The 20,351-nt window shown below is 41.2% G+C and overlaps 3 protein-coding genes across 4 annotated transcripts in view; 1 reads left to right on the plus strand and 2 right to left on the minus strand.

The window, feature by feature from the left end:
• The window catches only part of LOC311042710 (mitogen-activated protein kinase kinase kinase 5), a 28,257-nt gene extending 20,938 nt beyond the window's left edge, over positions 1-7,319 (minus strand). The window contains exons 1-9 of one of the 2 annotated variants that reach the window (XM_084053632.1): positions 6,810-7,319; positions 6,080-6,219; positions 5,199-5,386; positions 4,742-4,910; positions 3,362-3,468; positions 2,669-2,839; positions 1,788-1,900; positions 1,333-1,492; positions 226-376 (exon numbers count right to left, since the gene is read on the minus strand). In XM_084053632.1, the coding sequence (XP_083909758.1) occupies positions 226-376; positions 1,333-1,492; positions 1,788-1,900; positions 2,669-2,839; positions 3,362-3,468; positions 4,742-4,910; positions 5,199-5,386; positions 6,080-6,219; positions 6,810-7,158 (1,548 nt within the window). In that variant the 5' untranslated portion in view covers positions 7,159-7,319. Of the gene's footprint in view, positions 1-225; positions 377-1,332; positions 1,493-1,787; positions 1,901-2,668; positions 2,840-3,361; positions 3,469-4,741; positions 4,911-5,198; positions 5,387-6,079; positions 6,220-6,738 lie in introns of both variants that reach the window. The other variant, XM_084053633.1, reaches the window with a different exon arrangement.
• An 821-nt stretch (positions 7,320-8,140) lies between these two features.
• snip1 (Smad nuclear interacting protein) lies at positions 8,141-12,930 on the minus strand. Its single transcript, XM_084052704.1, has 4 exons — positions 12,637-12,930; positions 11,966-12,104; positions 10,194-10,759; positions 8,141-9,190 (listed from the first exon to the last, which is right to left on the minus strand). Exons 1-4 carry the CDS (start codon positions 12,786-12,788, stop codon positions 8,926-8,928), a joined length of 1,122 nt encoding a protein of 373 aa, XP_083908830.1. The 5' UTR covers positions 12,789-12,930; the 3' UTR covers positions 8,141-8,925.
• Positions 12,931-13,947: 1,017 nt separating this feature from the next.
• On the plus strand, positions 13,948-18,434 carry dnali1 (dynein, axonemal, light intermediate chain 1; the record flags this gene model as incomplete). The annotated part of the gene is made up of 6 exons (XM_084052145.1): positions 13,948-14,019; positions 15,377-15,513; positions 16,229-16,398; positions 17,402-17,580; positions 17,971-18,135; positions 18,364-18,434. 6 exons carry the CDS (start codon positions 13,948-13,950, stop codon positions 18,397-18,399), a joined length of 759 nt encoding a protein of 252 aa, XP_083908271.1. The 3' UTR covers positions 18,400-18,434.
• Between the last annotated feature and the right edge of the window lie 1,917 nt (positions 18,435-20,351).

The following is a 20,351-nucleotide window of genomic DNA, read 5'->3' on the forward strand; positions in this document are numbered from 1 at the left end:
CCCTATGTAGATTGTATACTATTGATTGATTGATTGATTGAATACTTTATTAGTCAGAAATGTAAACAGCACGAGGTACAGACAGTATTATCATTGTTATCATTGTGTTATCAGTATTATCATTGTGTTTGCAAGCTTGCTGTACAAGCTTACTAGTCAACTTTAACAGACAGATTACTACCACAGATGACGGATTGCCAGGAGTAACAGAAGCTGTGGTCTTACTGGACAGCGATCTGTGGAGATGGTGGGTTTGCAGGTTTGCAGCAGTAGTTCCATCCAAAAGTCCACTGTGTCTTGTTTTGGAGATCTCACCTCTGGAGGCTTGGCAAACTGACGGTACAGGATGAACGTCTCCATAATGGAGCCCACATACCTTCAGGAAACAAAGCAAACTCAATGCTCCGCAAGATTCTAACGTGCAACTACTCTAAAGCCGATTCCACACCAATGGTTCGCGACGCGACAAGTTGCAACTTGCAACCACTTGGAACAGAATCCCTTTGCAACGTTTAAAAACTGGACAGTCCACACATCCAGTAGCCGAGCTGCTACAAACTGGCGTTTCTACAGCAACAGTATTGTCACAGTACCTCCAGGCTATGGGATATAAACAGCAGACAGGCAGTCGCTAAAACTGGACCGTGTTCACTCCCACAACAAGGCGACGAGACAGTTTACCGTTTCCATGGCACATCAACCTATTATATTATATAAAAATCTCAAATAAGTCATTCGCTCGCTCTTTCTCTCCCTCTCTCTCACAGGTAGGTACAGTAAAAACTATAGTGTTGATTGCCTCTATAGGCAACCACACTAAAAAGACACGCTAGTCTGTGTGTGTGAGAGACAGAGAGAGAGATCGAGAGTTTACTCTTGTCACTGGTGTTATATACTGTAAACAAGGTAATTATTCAAAAAGTTTGGTAAGCAGGTTCTCTCCCTCTTCCGTCCAAAACTCTGCCGTACGTGCTAGTGAGCGATCCCAGAAGACTCACTGTACACGATCGATTGGTTGTAAAGTTTGATACCTTCTGAAACGTACTACTTGCAATTCCACAAGTTGAAGGTCTTGCGACTCAATGACCTGCCATGTGCCGACCTGCAACAGGGCGATTCAGACTGCTGCGATTGTTCTCGGCAACATTTTTCAACGGTTTGCAAATCATTGTGTGGACTGGGCTTAAGACAACATACAGTATATAAGACTCCTGCAGATTCCTTGTTACTTGGTCTAATCCACATTCTATGTACAGTATATGTTTAAAGTATTACAAATATTGCGGAAACTGATTCTTGAAAAACATACATTTGTTTTGTTTGTTGACTCACCATACGGGGGCCTTAAGCCTGTAGAGCCTTTCTGAGGCCTCAATGACCTTCTTGTGTTCGTTTGCGAGGATACTGGCCCCCAGGTAGAATCCCACATCCCAATATTCCTTCATCTTCTCCAGGCTGCCCTTCCTTCCCAGCAAGCTACTCAAGGTCACACCTGGACACAAACATCATAAACATACAGATCACAGTGTCATTCCAAAATGCCATACAGCCATTTCAGAAAGAAAGGGTTTCCTCCGATATCAAAATATCACAACTGTGTAGGCAAAGTTCAAACGTTTGTCAAAATGGGTGCAGTATGAAGTATGTTTCATTTGTGATTTTAGCATGGACAACGGGAGTTCTGATATATACAGTATATGGGTAGCAGGCTGCTGCCCCACCTGCAATTTTCAATGTACAAACTCACTGACAACATGGACGGCAAGAAGAATAAAACAATAAGGCACCTATTTTGCGCAGCTCAAGGGAGGTGTCAAATTCGTGACCAGCTGCCATCAGGAGAACTATATTGTTGATGCCAGAGTGAAGGGTTGGCTCTGTTTCAAAAGCTTTGCCATACCTGGAAAATCACACAAAGATTATATACAGCTAAGCCCCATCGCACTGGAAAGCCAATTCCTGGGTTAGTACAGTACAGACAACATTACATAATAGACACACAAAAAATGCTTAAAAAAAGATCAACAATATCACGCAAATCGGTACACAGTATCTCTACAGTAATTAAACCAAACGGGTCTGTCAGATTTTTCATATTCCATTCTGATTGGCTTCCAAAGTTTGCAGGAGTGCTCAGTTTTGAACAAAAATCCTCAAATCATGAACACAGCGTGCGATTGCAGTGAAACTTTGCACGCACATTCCCATTAGGCCAAGAAAAAACGTCTGCCCTGCATTTTTTACATCTGCCTTTTATAGCGCCACCAGGAGGTCGACTTATGTGAAACACATCTTTGGATATTACTCCTTCAGATTGTATACAAATATCACACAAATATCACACAAATCGGTACACATGATCTTTATAGGCATGTGATCAAGAGGGATCTGTCCTTTTTTTGTTTTTTGTGCAAAGGTCAGTCAGGCTCAGGAATCTAACCCAGTACTCGCTGTCAGGCTTCATCAGAGCCTATATGTGGTATGCACCTTGCTCACTCAGCCATCCGCCCCCCCAAAAAGCTGACCATCTTTTGAAAGTGGATAACACTTTTATCAGATCATCAAGTGCTGAAAACAGAAACTCAGCCCCTTTTTATGGGCAGTGACAATGTGAAAAGATAAATTAAAACATGACTGGTCTAAACAGGTTATTGATTTTTGTCCTTACCAATAACTGGCCAGGTCTCTGCTGCAGTGGTCAGTGAACCCGGAGCTCATGAACATGTCTTTGTAGATACGCCCACACAGACAGTGGACATCCGACGCCACCTTGCTCCCCGACTCCACGATTGGCAGAATCACTTCCAAAGCCTTTGCACGATCCCCGGGGCGATTCCTCCTGGCATGTGAAGGTATAGTTACAGCATCAGCAGACTGTGGAACTTTGAAAAGAGACGTATACGATCCGTCTCATAAACTCAGTGCTGATACCTGTGTTGTTTGCGCCTACAAGACAATGGCGAAATCGGCCACGGCCCCAAATACCTGTATGTGTGCAAGCTCACGCCATAATCCTTTTTCTTTCATTTTGTTTGAATCAATATGCTTTTATAATCACCATGAGTTTGTTTTTATCTTCATGACTTGCTTATCATCTTTGATAAGCAATAATCATTTTTACCATTTAGTTGCTGTGTTTTTATCAATTGATTGCACAGTACAGTATGTCCTATCCTATTGTTGTGCAAACTAAAATAAAACCACTGGCACGGACATGACGCTGCTGTATGACAGAGACATCTTTTTATTTAATTTATCCAAGGAAGAACACTTTGCTCTTCATCCGTGCCCGATTTCACAATGCCCTGATTTACATCTGCAAAACCAAAATATGGGTGCATTCCAGAAGGCATCAGGGTACCTGTTTAGTGCAAATATGAAGTGGAATTTTATATTCGGGTGGTTTGCCACTGCAGACATGGGTAGGTTGGTCAGATTCTCCACCAGATTGATTATGGCATCGTAGTCCTGCAGACAGCAAGAGGGCAGAATTGCAATGCATTATTTATTAGGCTAGAAGATCCCTTGAATAGTTCATATATAATGAATAATTTCATTGTTAATCGTTCTGAATAACATAAAAGGCTTGCACACTGACAAGGAAATGTTGCAGCTCTTAGGATCCAAAAACATATTTATTTACAAAGGTGAAAAATGTGACATGATGAAAAAAAGTGAGTGGACGTTTTGGTCCTCATTCCATTAGCAGCAGCACTGGATCCATTTAAACTGCGGCTGGTTTTATATTCTACTTTGTCATAATTACAAATACACCTATGATAATTTGCCATTTAATTTGTTAACTGTTTGTTTGCTGTTGCCTATAACTTTATTTATAAAGCATATTAACCATTGCATTTCTTAATTTTTATATCAATGAATTGCTGTAATGTTTTCGCAATGAATTTATAGGACCTGGTAACTCTTGTTTCAGAGAAGTACTGTAACTCTCTGTAACCACCTGCACTGCATGCACTGATGTGCTTGATTGTAGAACCATGACGTTATACAAAGCTTGCAGAAACACCTATAAAAACATAGAAAATACTGAGGAACCAGAACTAAATAATTTTACTCCTATACACCCATACATGATGTAACAAAGAGTAGAGCGGAGGGGGAAGCCAGAAACACGGCTAGTGTGAGAGCAGACGTGTGGCCAATTGCATTTTAGGGAAGAAAAAAAAACCTAAAGGCCAAACCGCACCAATGCAACTAGTCGCAACTCCTTGCAACAAAACCGTTTTAAGGTCAACCGCACCAATACAACTCCTTGCAACTGCCACTGGAGATAATGGTTGCAAGTAGTTGCAAGTAGTTCCATGTTGCAAGGAGTTGCATGGCGAATCATTGGTGTGGAGTGGGCTTCCTAGAAATGTACTCGAGTAAAAGTAAAATATTTGTCTTGGAAATGTACTCAAGTAAGATTATTAAGTATAAAACAAATCTAATACTCAAGTAAAGTACAGATCCTCAGAATCTGTACTTAAGTACAGTACTCAAGTAGATTTACTCTGTTACTGTCCACCACTGTCAGTATCTAATTTCTGCAGTAACGGCCTCAAGCCTTCGCCATGGCAGACACATGCTATTGAAGTAGAGCTATGCAAGTAAACAGTATGTGCTCAATCACACACGCACGCACAACCCCCACTAATCATCATTTAAAAAGTAAAGCTACAGATGGATAGCGTTTGTGCACACATGCAACAGACAAACACACAGACACAGACACACACACCTGAACATCACGGTAGGATAGCATTAGGTTCATGACTATATCAGGGGTGAGCAGCTCCACAGTGTCCAGGCGTTTCTGGATGCGGGCCAACTCCTGACTCAGGGCCTGTCCACTGAACCTCTCTCGCGCCGTACGGATCTCATGCCGGATCGACTCCCGGAAGTACTCACTGCCATTAAAGAGTACATAAACAGCTAATAACTCTGAAGTACTTGTACTTGTCAACCTCATCTGACCTCCAAATCAATCCAACTAACGTAAACTAATGAGGAGTGACACAAACATCCCACAACATCAGGTTGTACTCAGCGAAGCCTGAGACTTCATAGATTACATACCATGTGACAGGTGTAGGTTGTACAACTTGCCATCAAAATCACAAAGAAATGGTACACTGGAAATACACCAAAGGTTTGATGGCACATCATGGGAGTTTTGTGGTGCGTGTGTGTCTGACCTGGACTGAACATGAACATTCTCCAGGATATGGACCAGCGTCTCCACCAGTGGGGTGAGCAGGGGCTCCAGCTGGAAACTGGGCTGCATCAGTTCTTTGATCCCCTTCATCATGGTAGCGTCACAGGCAAAAACCTTGCCCTGAGGTGACACTATGTACGGGATGAAGGTGTAGCCTCCACACTGCTCCTGAGGGAGGGGAAGAAGCATAATATATGACCTACCATGTATATACAATGCAAAAGTCTGCTTCATACATTCAGATATAGTTCCATTCTTCCCTTTTATTTTGCATTTATTTGTTTATTATTCTCTTTTTTCTTATCTCTTATTGACAATAATGTTGTGATATTAATATCGCTTTTCATGCGAATGTATTGTACAAAAATGTCCAAGCATTTTCAGTCAATTAGTAATTGGATGGTATGTGTATCCGTTTCATTGGGTATTGAGTACTAGTGTCTGTGGTGTCTTGTAGTTGTTTGTTATGTGTTTGTATGTGCACCTTTTTGAAAAAAATAAATACAAATATTTCAATAATAATAATACATTCAGATATTCACATTGTACTGGGTAGCCTCAAAAGGACTTGAATCCTAACTAGCCAGACTAAACTCTTGACAGTGTATGGAGAAACTAAAGGGGAACTTTTCCCAAAATATTGCATTCAAGACACTTAGCCTCCCAAACCCAGCTGGCAAACAACTAGGCTATGATTGCATTCACAAAACAAAATAACCTCCCAGGCCAGCTGACAAACAACTCCCTGCTGACCATTACCGTGTGCATATTAGACATGACTCATGACTCATAATGCACGAATGACGCATGAATGATGGGGTTAGGGACCATTAGAAATACCCACGAATAGATCTGAGTTACCTTGAGAGCCTGGAGATCACTCTCCTGCTTGTAACAGTACAGAATGATGTTATTGGTCATACTGAAACTTTCTCTCACACCCAGGTGATAGAAGAGCGACGGCTGGCAGAAAGTGTCACTCATCTCCACCACGGCCACATCTGGAAGACAGGGGCAAGAAAAACAGGTGTCACACAGTGTTTACCTGGGTAACCTGCAGTAGTGGAAAGTAACTGTACTGTAAAGTACTGTACTCAGGTACAATTTTGAGGTATCTCAGAGGCAAATATTATTACTTTTACTCCACTACAATTACTTGACAACTTTAGTTACTTCATAGATTTTGATTATCGTTACAAAACATACATAACCACTTAAGCTCTGTATACATTTCGGCCATTTGAAAATAGCCAATCTACAAGCTCACAATGCATTGTGAGCTTGTAGATCTGCTATTTTCAAAGGTTTTGTATACATTTGAAAACTTGAAATGGGACATTCTGCCTTATGAGTACTTTCTACATTTGGTACTTTAAGTACATTTTTATACCAATACTTTCGTACTTTTACTCAAGTAAACTTTGAAGAGTAATTCTACATTGCAGTATTGATACTTTTACTTAAGTAAAACATGCGAGTACTTTTTCCAATTTCCACCACTGTCACTCAGTCTGCTTTACCTGGGTAACCTGGCTGACAGCCGCGCAGGTTCCTGTCAGACCAACCCGCTCCAAAGCATGCCTACACTTGCCTGCGTTGTAGAAACTATCCAGAATATCCGTGGTTCCCAGAGCTATCCTCTCGAACGAGATGGTCTTGAACACGGCGTGCACGTCGGCGCAGGCTTCCTTCAGGCACTTCAGGGAGAGATTCTCCTCGGTCTGTGGCACAGAGGCATCCTCGATCACAATGTAAGCCACGGACACAGCCCTGTTGTTCCTGCTCCGAGGAGAGGTGACATTCTGCTGCTGCTTGTTGTTGGGGTGACTGAGCTCCACCAGAGCCAAGTGATCCTGCCACAAACTCCCTGCTGAGACCCAGACCGGGTCTTTCCTCTTCACTTCGTGCAGGCTCATCCGCCTGCGTTCAGTTGTGTACATGATGTTTGGCCTGGTTGGTTGACACTGAAGATCAACACATTATGTATTCCTCCAAGACCGAGTGAAACTTCCACGAAAACACGATCTGTCGATTGCCTAGTAAGTAGTCCCCCAGGTGCATCCCCTTCTCCAGTGACATTCCTTGAACTCATTTCCATTGAAGAGACACGCCTTCTGCTTCTGCTACTTGTCTGTCCCGGTCCCACCCATACCCTGTCCCGGTCCCACCCCGGCCGCTTGTCCTCAACTTCAATCAATACATGCGCCAGGAATGGACACTTGCGCGACATCTGCTGTCTGGCAGTGGAAGTCAGTGATTCGTTCATTCTCACCTCTTTTAAACACTTAAACCCCATATGGTTCTATGCTAGTGTACAAGCTCACAGCGCGTCGATCGGCTATTTTCTGCAAAAGTTTCCCCCAAAATAAGGATGCTGCGGTTGAAATTGTTAATTCACAACCATTTCAAGACCACCAGTTAGTATTCTTATCTCTGTGATCTAGACTGTAAAATCCTGTGTTAATTGTGTACTAATGGAACCAAATGGCCTCATAAGTGTCCATTTGTACACTCTGGGAGTTAGACTTTGACCTGGATCAATAATTTTACCACTGGACCCAATGTTGAGAACCAGAAGTATGTGATATTTTTTAACTTTAAAAGCGTTGGGGTTATTTTTCAATGATTTAAAAATATTTTGTATGTTGTCATATCTGCCAAACATTGAGTAACAAGTCATACATATTTATCTACAAGTGTAGAATAGACATAAGTGTCAAGAAATAACTGCAATTTTGCCATACAGTTGTTTTGTTTTTCTTTGTAAGATACTTTATCAAGACGGTTATTAAAGGGCTTGTCTGAAGATTTATTTTTGAATAAGCTGTGCTCACTGCAAAATACTTTGGTGCACTATTACATCCCTTACCATACCACTCATGCATCCAATGTGGTAACTGGAATAAAACAGGAAATGGCCAATAATTTCCAACCGTCTTTATTTACATTACAAAACAGACCTACACTATGTAACATTGTTCTTCAAAATGGTAAAAATAAAGCCTTGTAGCATTATGAAATACACAATGTATGGTCAACAAGGAACCTGACAAATTTTAACTAATTTCCCTACACCTCAAAAGCACAAAATGAAAAGCAATACAGATACAAGCTGTATAGTTTCTTTCCTCTGACAATAAGCAACACATACACAAGATGAATATGGAACTCACATTCAGTAGATCCTGTACATTTTACAGATGTAGCCTGGACATACACAGGAGGCTAGACCTCCTTTCAAATTTGTACTCAATGTTGTGGTCAAAAAAATATAATATAGCATTTGTAAGATAACTCCTGGCACTGAGCATTTGGGTTATTTTGTACACTGTCAGGTGTGAGAAATGTGTCTTTCTTTGATCACAGTCACCACACTGGGTCTGAAGCAAGCAACCTGAGAATAGAGTCTTCTCTGAGACGTTTGTGGCAGGTTAAAGCAGTTTAATTCATGACTACAGAATGTTCAAACCCACTTCCATTTGCTGCCATAAGAGAGTGGGATTGTTTGAACAATGATGAGGACATTCTCCCTCTAATACCCACAATGCAAACTGGCAGTTCAGTCTGTGGCCAGAGCTTAATTTATGCTCCGTCTTATGGCGCACGCTGAAAATAGCAGATATACAAGGTCTCAACGAGTCGCAGCGCAACGCACCATGGGCTTGTAGCTCTGCCATTTTCATGGCGTGGCTCAAAATAATTTGGCTTTACGCGTCCAGTCCTTCATCGTCCTCCTCCTCCTCCCCCTCCTGCTTGGCATCAACCTCTGCTGTGTCAGAGAACTCGTGCAGGAGGACGTACTCTCTGCTGCTGAAGCCAAACTTGATCACGTCCTTCTCTTTGAGCTCGTAGTAGCGTTGCGGGTCGATTCGCAGGTTGTTGAGGTATGTGCCATTGCCTGAGCCCAGATCAATGATGTAGGGCCTCACCCTGCGGCCAGAGGTGCCATCTGCACGCGTGAATTCCACCAGTCTGGTAAAATGTGGAATGACAAACAAAAAGATATGTTATGTGCTGCACAAAAAATTACTTTGGATTTTCTTTCGCATGACTGCAATACGAACTGTGATATAGCTGTTTCAATTTCATTTCTTTTGGCAGCACTTAACAGCTTTCTCCCAAATTGTTGGCAGGCATGGTTGCGGGGTGCTAATGATGAGAATTTTCTCATTTTGAAGGAAATGTGCAACTTCATAAAATGGATTTGCACAGAATTCTGAAAATGTTGGCCCATTTTTTGTGTCATGTGCCCTAATATAACTAGCCTGGTAAACCCTCCCTCCGGAAATCTCATTTCCATTTGATTTCAGGAAGGAGTCTGGCATGATTGCTCATTCTGCAATATTGGCTGTGATTAATTGACCACATATATGAAGTTAAACAACTAAATTCTATCCAAACGATATGTTAATAGTAAATTCCGTGCCTCAAAAAAGAAGTTTGAGACCGTTTTAAGAACGAAACTAAGAAGTCACGGCACTCGCAGAAACAACAATGGCTGCCGTTCGTCTTTTTTCGGCGGCTCTCAGGCTGCACTCGGCATCATTCGGGCTCACTCGAACTCGCCACCTGATTGGCCAACGTAAGCTGTCAATCACAGAACGATGAGCGACGACGCTGATAGGCGCGGTTAGGTCCTGATTTCGCTGGAAACTCCCCAATATTGCAGAATGGGCGTTCATGCCAGACTCCTTCCTGAAATCAAATGGAAATGAGATTTCCGGAGGGAGGGTTTACCAGGCTATAATATAACCACTTGGCCATCCGGATGCCACTGGAGCAACTTTCTGTCTGAGGGATGAACTATTCACTTGAGATCTGGAAGTCAATATTGCAAATTACAATATATTTATTCATGGTGCAGTTCTCACCAAAATGATATTCTATACCATATATAAAGGTCCAGGTTCACAAAAATACACACACGTGTGTGTGAAAAAGTTTGGGAACCACTGATTTAGACTATTGTTCTCACCTGTACTGGAAGACAGCATGCTGTTTTGAGCAGGATGGGTGGTCGATGGGGATGTCTGCAATTTTCCTCTGCCGCCCCAACAAGTAGGCACTTTGTCTGTGAATGTACATGACTGGGAGGGGCTCGTCATTCTTGAAGGGATACAGGCGCCATCTGCGCTTAGGGATGCGAGCCTCTGGCGGTTCGTTGTACTTGATGACCACACCTCGGAATGTGTTGGTATCTTCTGTGAGTGCGCCAGACAGCTCAAAGTTGGGCATTTCTTTATCTTCAGGAGGGGTGTCACCTTCTTGCGGCGGCCCAAACGCCTGTTCTTCAGGGTTTTCCTCCAACTGCTGCCGACGGTTCTCTCTGCGTCGCTCGTCATGCTGCTCTCTCTCAGCCTGCTGCTGTCTCTCAGCCTGCTGCTGCTGGAGGGCTTGAGAGACTCTTTGGGGTCTCTCACGCTCTCTCCCCCTTTCTCTCTCCCGTGGTCTATCTGACTCCCATCGGCTCCGTCTCTCTTGCTCTGGCTGTTCGTTTCGCCTCCTGCGGTCATTGCTACCACTCCGATGCTCTTCTCGCTCCTGTGAGAGAAATTGCAGTTAGACAAGTCCAAGAAGTTAAAAAAGGACAGAATAATTTCATTTGTTTTCCTTATTTTTAAAAATGGAACGGAAAAATGCATTTCTCCTCCTTACAATTATGTTCCAAGTTAACTTCCAGATATACAGCGATCTCCCATTCAAGAATGTTAACAAGGCAATGCGCATGCAGAGGGATGCAAATCGAAAAAAGCAATTACTGTCACTGGAACAACTTTTTTGTTTACAAAAAAGCATAAAGCGCCACACAAAACGTGGAGAGCCCTAGGGTTCCCAAAAAGGCTAAAAGTACAAAGTAAAAAAGATGAGGAGGGAGACCATTCAACAAATATTTGATTGTTGCAACTTGCCTGAGGAAGAGTTGTGACTTGAAACACATTTAGTTATTTAAATTATTAGCCTTAATTATTCACTGCAGACCAACGCAATGGTACGAATCTGACTTGATTTAACTATTCTTACCACAGTGCTCTGTAGGAGATGACCAATCTAGAAATGGGTCTGTGAGTCTGTCTGTCCGGGGGTGTTTATTTGTTTCTTCTTTACTTTTTATATTTTTCTAAATATTGTATAACTACAATTTTATAATGTAAGGCAAAGGGTGGTTGGATCGGGCTGAAACCTTGCCCAAACATGCATCATACGACATAGATACACATTACGCAGAAATGACTGACATCATTGACTGACCACATGAAGTCTGAGCTCCATACAGACCGTTATTAGATGCCATCTTGTTTGTCCACAACAATGGAGTTCTATGACTTCGGGGTATGAGCTATATCTGATGTTGAACACTCTTTTAAGTGGGATAAATGAATTGTTCAGTGTTCACTTGTACTTTTCATTAGGTATGCTGACACTGACAATAAAAATAAAAAAATTACACCAGCCATATCCTTCCTTACTATTTTACCATTTAAAACAGGGAAAGGATCTGAGTCATTTTCGATTTTAGTGTTGGCTATTCAAAAAGAGCGGATATACAAGTTCACAGCACGTCACTTTGTGCCACGCTGCGAGCTTGTACATCTGCTATTTTTTTAAAAATCTTGAAAGTGTGAGAACTTCTGATTTAGATGGCATTTGTAGAATCAGCCTCAGGTCTTCTTAATAGCTTAATACATTACACATTGTGTTACCCATGAACAGGAATCCACACTTCTAGAGACTTTATAACCAAATCACCCGCTTTATTTTGACATCAGCAGCACCACGGACTGGACTTCCACTCTTCTTATTTCTGGGAGATCTGCTTTTCCGCCTGATGGGAGACCTCTCCCTTCTATCTGGAGAGCGTGAGCGATCTCTGGTCCTGGCAGGTGATCTACATGAAAGAATAAAACATAATAAAATAAAAAATAAAAAGATGTAATGTATTTACTTTTTAGGATTTACTTTTAAACTGGGGGCAAATCATTGCTAACAAGCCATACACATATCTATATCTGCATAGTTATAGGAATCTGCAGATTCTGGTACTGGGATCAAGACTATAACTATCGTCATGTATTTATTGAGTCTGATATGCAAATGTAAAAATCGATAAAAAAAAATACATCTGTGATCCAAGGCTAGTACTGCTCTGGCTTTATGTTTAAGGAGTGATCCATAATGAGATCTGAGGAGTGACTTACGTGGCTCTATTATTTGTATTTAAACGTTGTGATCATCGGAGAAAAACAACAACAATAGATTAACTTGCTAGCCAATGCTAGGTAGCTTCCTAGCTAGTAGCAACGAAGATAACTAGCTTAGCTGCTAACCTAAACGCTCACAACAACAATAGTATTGTCCAACGTGTGTAACCTTTCATTAAGTTAATGCTGTGTACATGGGGAATCATAATAATGATGTACCTGCTGGTTCTTCTCCTAGGGGCCGGTGGGCTGGAGCTGGAGCGCCGGGATGTGTGAGGCCTCGCCGGACTTAGTTTCTCCTGTTTTACCCTCACTTTGGACTCTCTGGGCGGAGAGGACTCTCCTCTCCTGTGTCGCCTTTCTTTGTCCATTATTACTTATTATGAGCGAGTGCCACTGGTTCAGCAACGGGTTTACTTAATATATATCATAATAATACAAAAACGAAATAGAGACGATTCATTTCAAACGTAGCTAATGGCAGCTAAAGACAACATACGCGTTGGTGTTGAAACTACAAATGATGTACTTCCGTTTCCTGTGGTGCGTTGGGAATAGTTGTTGGTCAGTGTTGCCAGATTTTGCGAGAGGAACATGTCTATGAAAACAAGCCCAAAAGAAGCGGCGAGGAGCCCTTCGCCCTTTAGTTAGACCTATGGTTTAAACATAAATACATAGGCTATTAAAAAAACAAATAGCTTATCTCACAAGAACAGATTCAGAGCTGCGCGACTGATATTTTCAAAGGACAAAAACAGCAGAGAGCGATGTTTTAAATAATAGTAATAGCAGATCTACAAGCTTATCTGCTATTTTCCCAAAAAATCTTGGAGCAAACGTGATTTCAAAAAAAATATGTTTGAACAATTTGAACAACACAAACGTTGTACAGGGGTCCCTGACATATAATATTTTCAGATGGGGGTCCGCAGACAAATACATATTAATTAGCCCTTGACTTGAACATGTTTGAGAAACAAGTTTAAACAACATTAAGAGACCAGCAACTACACTTTGGAAACAAGCCCATACCCAAATAACCGCAACGCGCAACTACCAATATTTACAAGCAAGATTACTGAAAAACAAGCCCAAAGTCGCTTATAATAAGCGGACTTGGCAACCCTGGTTGAAACTACAAATTATGCACATCCGTTTCTTGTGGTACGTTGAAAATAGTTGTCCGTTTTCCCATAGGCGGGTTTGAACTTTTGTTCCGCTAACCTTGCGCCTCTCTTTGTTTTATATGAGTAATAACACAACTCTGTAAATGCGTTGCATGTGTTTTAATCATCTGCAGGATGAAAAGGAAATAGTAAACATATCCCCGTTTTGAATGAGCGACCCATTGGTTGGTTCAGCTCGGAGAAAGTAAGATGGAGCGCTTTAAACACCAAGTTGTTGTCATGACAACGTGCCATGACAACTCGAAACAATAGTAGGACCAAACTTTATTTTGTAAACACGAACTTCAGTGACTTCAGTAAGCGGAAGGTTTTTTGGGTATAGTATTATTTTCAAGGCAACACAATGATTGAGTCTTTGCTGAAATATGACAATCCGGTTTTGGTGAGCAGAAATACAGATAAAAAGTCCACAAAGGTAAGTCCTCAGTACCAGAGCATTGACTATATAACCCCTACTCAGTGGTGGGGAAAGTACTCACATTTGTTACTTAAGTAAACGTATCAATACTGCAATGTAGAAATACTCTGTTACAAGTAAAAGTCCAGAATTCAAAATGTACTTGAGTAAAAAGTACAAAAGTATTGGTATCAAAATGTACTTAAAGTACCAAAAGTAGAAGGTACTCATTATGCAGAATGTCCCATTTCACAAGTTTTCAAATGTATAAAATGTATTAAAATCTTTTGAGAATAGAAGATCTACAAGCCTACAATGTGTTTCATCGCAACACATTGTGAGCTTGTAGATAAGCTATTTTCAAATGGCCGAAATGTATATAGGACTGAAGTGGGTAATGTATGTTTTGTAATGATAATCAAAATCTAGCAAGTAACTAAAGTTTTCAAATAATTGTAGTGGAGTAAAAAGTACAATCTTTGCCTCTGAGATGCAGTGAAGTAAAACAAAAGTATTGAACATTGGAAATACTCCAGTAAAAGTAAGTAAAGTAAAAGTACCTCAAAAGTGTTAAGTACAGTACTTGAGTAAATGTACTTAGTTATTTTCCACCTCTGGAAATGGTAACAGAATACAATCTTGGCATCTGGCTCAATGACAGTGTACATTTATCACATCAGGAAACCTGCTGGGAAATTATGACAGAATATTGGCTTTTTAATAAAGTTTTCCATTATTAGCCTTTGTAGGTAGAGGATTGTTGATTGAATCATCTTTCCTACCGATTCTGGCTTATAGTGATGTAATTTATAGACACACTGCTGCTCCGCACTGAGGCCCTTAGATACTGTTTACCTCTCAGCCCTAAGGTTTATTACCAGTGCTAACTTTATACTCACCACTGTATTCTTTTATTAGAAGGTCAGTTGGGGTCTTTCTGAGAGAAGCAATAATCACTCAGTAGTCGGAAAGTTACCAATCATATACTTTTATGTTGCATTGGAACTCTGGCCCACTTTTAACTCGTTTCAGGGACTGGCAAGTTCTCCAGGTGCCTCAGGACGGATTTTTGGTAAGACTGCTTTTAGTTAGTGCAGCAGACTCTTGGAATCTCCTGCTGCGTGACTTAAAATTGAATTGTCTTGTCCTTCCTGTACGCTTCAGGTTGATGCTAGAAAATCATTACCCGACTGTGGTTGTTTTATAGCTGGGTTTGTTGTTGATTTATACGATTATTCCGTCTTTAACGGTTTATTCTGTTCTTTTTGTGTTTTCTGTTTGTGAAATGTAGGCTTCTGCATCGTTGCAAGGGCTTGCCCTCAATCGATTATTCGAGATTAATTAAAGATTGAATTAATTCATTCAATTGTTACAGGCACGCCCTTTGAAAGTGAGCCCTCAGCCACCTGCCTTCACCGGCCCTGTTCCACCACCTCCCAAACCAAAGTCAGCCTCTGCCGATGCCAACAAACAGAAAACTGAAGAAATCCTCAATGTCATCCTTCCACCAAGGTATAACCTTCATCAACAACAGTATTGGAGTACAAACAGGCCCAAAAAGAGCCCATCTACAAGCTCACATCCTGCAACGAAGTATAAATCGTTCTTAAAGGACGACTTCACCCATTTTCAACATATCTTCATATAATTGGTCAATTCATTATAATATGGTACAAGTTTTGTCTACTTGGTCTGTGTCTCAGAGGAGGGCTGTGGACATTTCAGAAACCCGCCTACAAGTGACATCATCGATGGGGAATCTAAGCTAAATTAATAGAAGCTGCAGGCTTTCTCTAAGTCTAAGTTATCATGCTATAATGGAAGCCATTGTTCTCGTGTTAATACAAATCAAAATAAAAAATCTTGTTCGAAAACAAAATCTGCCTAATGATGATGTCAATGGTAGGCGGGTTTCTGAAGTGTACGCAGGTCTCCTATGAGACACAGACAGAGTAGAAAGACATTTTACCATTTAATCATGAGCATTAGTGAGGACCAATTATATGAAGATAGGTTGAAAATGGGTGAAGTCGTCCTTTAAGGTTCCCCACTATTCACACTAACTGAACCACATCGCCCATGCCTGCAGCGCAATGTGTTGGAGCTGCGCTTAAAAGTCCCATGTCAAAAGATATGGGTCGGCAGCAATATGTGATTATGCGTATATACTTTGATACAACGGTATTTATAGTCAGTTTTATTGAATACAACCCCAAATGTGTTGTAGGGAATGGATGGAGGCCAACCAGCTGTGGGTGCAGCAGGTGTCCAGCTCTCCTTGTACCCGGATGGATGTGATGCACCTGCAAGAGCAGCTGGACCTGAAGCTACAGCAAAGACAAGCCAGAGAGACAGGCATCTGCCCCGTCCGCAGGGAGCTCTACTCCCAGTGCTTTGGTGAGCAGGACATAGGAAACACATGTTCACCATGACTGAGGTCACTGGGGTCACAAACTTCGGTTGACTGCATTCAGTCCTGCATTCAGTCTATAGCAGTGGTTCTCAAAACCTTTTAATGTCAAAGACCCCCAAATAAATAATGTGTCTGGCCCTCCACACAAGATTTGTGTTGTTAAAATGTTTCAAAGATATTCCAAATTGTTCAAATCTTAAAAAAAGAAATAGAAGATCTACAAGCTCATGCGTTGTGACATTGTAGACTGGCAATTTTCAAATAGCCGATGTATATACTGTTAAAGTGGTTACACTGATTTTGATGCTGTATTAATGAATTTTGCTGGGGACCCCCTCAGGGACCCCTAGGGTTCCCCGGACCCCACAGACACGCACGCACACACGCACAGGCACGTGCGCAGATAGACTCTAGGTGGTGCTAGAGCATCTGCCCTTTGCCCTCTGGACCAGAAGTGCCCTTTTGAGAAAAAAAAGAAAAACTTTTATTTGTTTTAATTTTTTAGTTATCACATCTGCATCAGACAGCATATGGCTATTGAAACAAATACATATGCTGCTGTGTAGCTTAACCTAAAATACATAATACCTTATCAGTTAATGTATGTTTGTATTAATTACAACGTAACTTGCAACTAAAGTTGTCAACTAACAATAACTGTAGTAGAGTAAAAAGTACAATATCTGCCTCTGAGATGTAGTGGAGTAGAAGTATCAAACATCAATAATGGAGATACTCAGGTAAAATTGTACTTGAGTATATGCACTTTGTTACTTTTTACCACTGCACAGAATGATGCATACAGAGCTACATATGTAAGGATTATGTAATCTATTATCTTATGTTATAATCACAACTCTCTCCAATGTTTTGGTTCCATTGAGTTGCCAGTGAAGCATTTCCATTAGGGTGGAAATGAATGTCTACTCAGTTTCTGTGTTTAGCTTCTATGTAACTCTTGCTCCATACTTGGTCTTATCTTTTCAGATGAACTTATCAGACAGGTGACTATCAATTGTGCTGAGCGGGGTCTGCTGCTGTTACGGGTGAGAGATGAGATCCGTATGACCACAGCTGCCTATCAGACACTGTATGAGAGCAGTGTGGCCTTTGGCATAAGGAAAGCCCTTCAGGCTGACCATGGCAAGTCTGACATGGAGAAGAGGGTAAGTCATAATTTATACTCCATAGTGTGACAGATTTTCAAGATAACGTTTTGCAACACCTATAAGTAGATAATAAATGCTTTATTCTATTTGGAAAATGACTGCTTAATTGCTCATGAGCAAGACAAGTTACCTCCAACTGTTGCAATGGAGCAGCTCATGCCAAGAGTATTAAATTGGTCGTACAGGGCACCTCCAAGCATTCCCTAGAAATAAAGTACATTTGATACGCACCCACACAAGGTGTACTTCAGCTGACTCTCCAACAGATGGCAGCATTTATCTAAACAGCTGCTGCACTTCTGGCAAACTCCAGTCATCAGTGTGCATAGTTAATTGTGTCAGGTAGAAACTGCTCCATAATGAAGTGTTCTCTCATTACATGCCCAGATCTCTGAACTGGAGGATCAGAAGCGAGACCTTGAGAGGCAGGTGAATGAGCAGAGAGCCAAATGTGAAGCTATTGAGAAGAGGGAGATGGAGAGGCGACAGGTGGAAGAGAATAAGCACACAGAAGAGATACAGTTCCTGAAGAGAACCAACCAGCAGCTTAAGGTGAAATGACATCGAGAATCACACACCATTAACTTTCAGGAGCTGTGCTGTAGACACTTCTATTTTAATTGTGCACCTAAGAAGAAATGCTTGTCTCACTGACATTAATATTAAATACGGTACTCAGTGAAGATATTTGTTATTATTAATTATTTAGCAACAGGTGTACCTCTTACTTGTACCTACTTACAAATGATTATAGTTAATTTAGCTCTCCTTTCTTTTCAGGCCCAGCTGGAGGGGATAATTGCCCCAAAGAAGTAACCTCCACATCCAGTAAATGATCTGACAAATAGGCAATCTCCACCAGGAGGCATGCCCTAATAGCAATGGGCCTCATGCAGCAATAAGTTCCTAATGTTTCCTCTTACATTTCTTCCTAAGTGAATTCCTAAGAGAAGTTGAGTCAGATTCATGAAACGTTCTTAAAAGGCAGAATTGTTCGTAACTATGTTCTTGATGATGATGAATCCCAATCCTCGTAACTTGAAGGTGTGGGCCAGTTCATCCTAATTACCATAGGGAGCCGCCCCACCAATCCCCATATAAGGCATGACTGCATGGCTCTGCCTGCAGTCACACCTGTGTGTGATTGCTGCACACAGAAATCACAGGAAATCAAACACACAGAAATAAAATTGAGAGAATGAAGTAAAGAATACCTAAACTATAAGTCTACAGATGGTGGAACACCAGACTCCAAACATAAAAATAAATTAATTAATAGTTCTGTGGAGGTACTTCTGAAGTGAACAGCAAATTATTTTAATTAATTAATGTATTTTATTATTTCTCTCACATTAATCAACATACCACCACTAGACATCAATGTACATTTGCTGAAATTAGCTGTTAAAAATGTTATCCATATTTCATGTTCAGGAGTAGCGTTAGTAGTGGATATAAAACATTTTATTACTGAAAGCTGGTGGGTGGATATGGAGGGTCTTTAAGGTAGCAGCTGCTTGGTATGTAATGGGGTGGAAATAAGGGTGTGGTGGGTGATATTGTGGTGCAAGGAGGGGTGTAGGGGGCTATGTGGGGGGGATGGGGATGGGTATGACGGGTGGGTATAGGGGGCTTTCAGGTAGGAAGGGGACTGGAAAATGGGGGTGTGGCGAATGTCGGGGATATGGGGGTGGGGGTATGGGGGGTGATGAGGGTGGGTTGGGTGGGGGGCTATGGGGTAGGTATGGGGCTTGGGCTTCAACTCAACCGGGTCCGTTTGGGTTAGATTGTAATTTCAGACCCGTCTCAAACATTTTCATGTCAAGGACCCCCAAATTGACATGCATTTGGCTGCAGACCCCCACCTAAAAATATTTTCTGCCAGGGAAAATGTTTCAAGATTTATCAAAATGTCTCAAAAATAGCCTATCTACAAGCTCAAAATGGCCAGTAATGGGACGTGTTGTGAGCTTGTAGATCGGCTATCTTCAAACAAAGTATAAAATAGGGTTAAAGAGATTAAACTGTTCTTCGTTTGCTGTGGACCCCCTGAAACTCCCTGAAGGATCCCTGGGGGTCCCCAGACCACACTTTGAGAACCACTGCTCTAAAGATATGATAAAAATATTATTGTAATTTAAATCCTATATTATACAACTGTAGGATTGAAGAAACTTCGAGAATTTATTATTTTTGCACAAATATGTCACAATTAAGAACTCAAAGGCCAGTCTAAGAGTGCTCATCAGTGTGTGTAGATTATGTTCTTACCTAAGAACAGATCATAGCTAAGAAAACATTGGAGTATACCAAAATCTTCTTAAAAACCACTTAAATGGGTCTAATAAAAAAAATCCTCTTAAGAAAGTGTGCGTAGATTCTGTTCTTACCTAAGAACAGATCACAGTTAAGAAAACATTAGAGAATACCAAAATCTTCTTAAACGTGTAAATAAAGTGACTAAAAGGAGGGTGTATTTTCTCTAAGCAAAAACCGACGTGCAATTCACAAAGGGGTGTGTAAATCCCTGATATGTGCAGATCACAGTTGTTCCTCATTTTTGCTTGAAGGTCAGAGGCTTGTTCATATGGAAGATCCTTTGCATTGCTCCAAGCCCCCATTTAAGACCATAAAGCTCTTTACACTCAAAATATGGGTGTAAACAGCTTAGTGAATCTGGCCCATTGACATTACAGCTACACAAGTTGACAAGTTGTGAAACTGAGAAGTAATAGCGCATAGGATGTACAGCTATATCTGAAAGGTTG

Source organism: Gymnoscopelus microlampas (assembly GCF_963454915.1).
Source record: "Gymnoscopelus microlampas genome assembly, chromosome: 3".
NCBI lineage: Eukaryota > Metazoa > Chordata > Actinopteri > Myctophiformes > Myctophidae > Gymnoscopelus > Gymnoscopelus microlampas.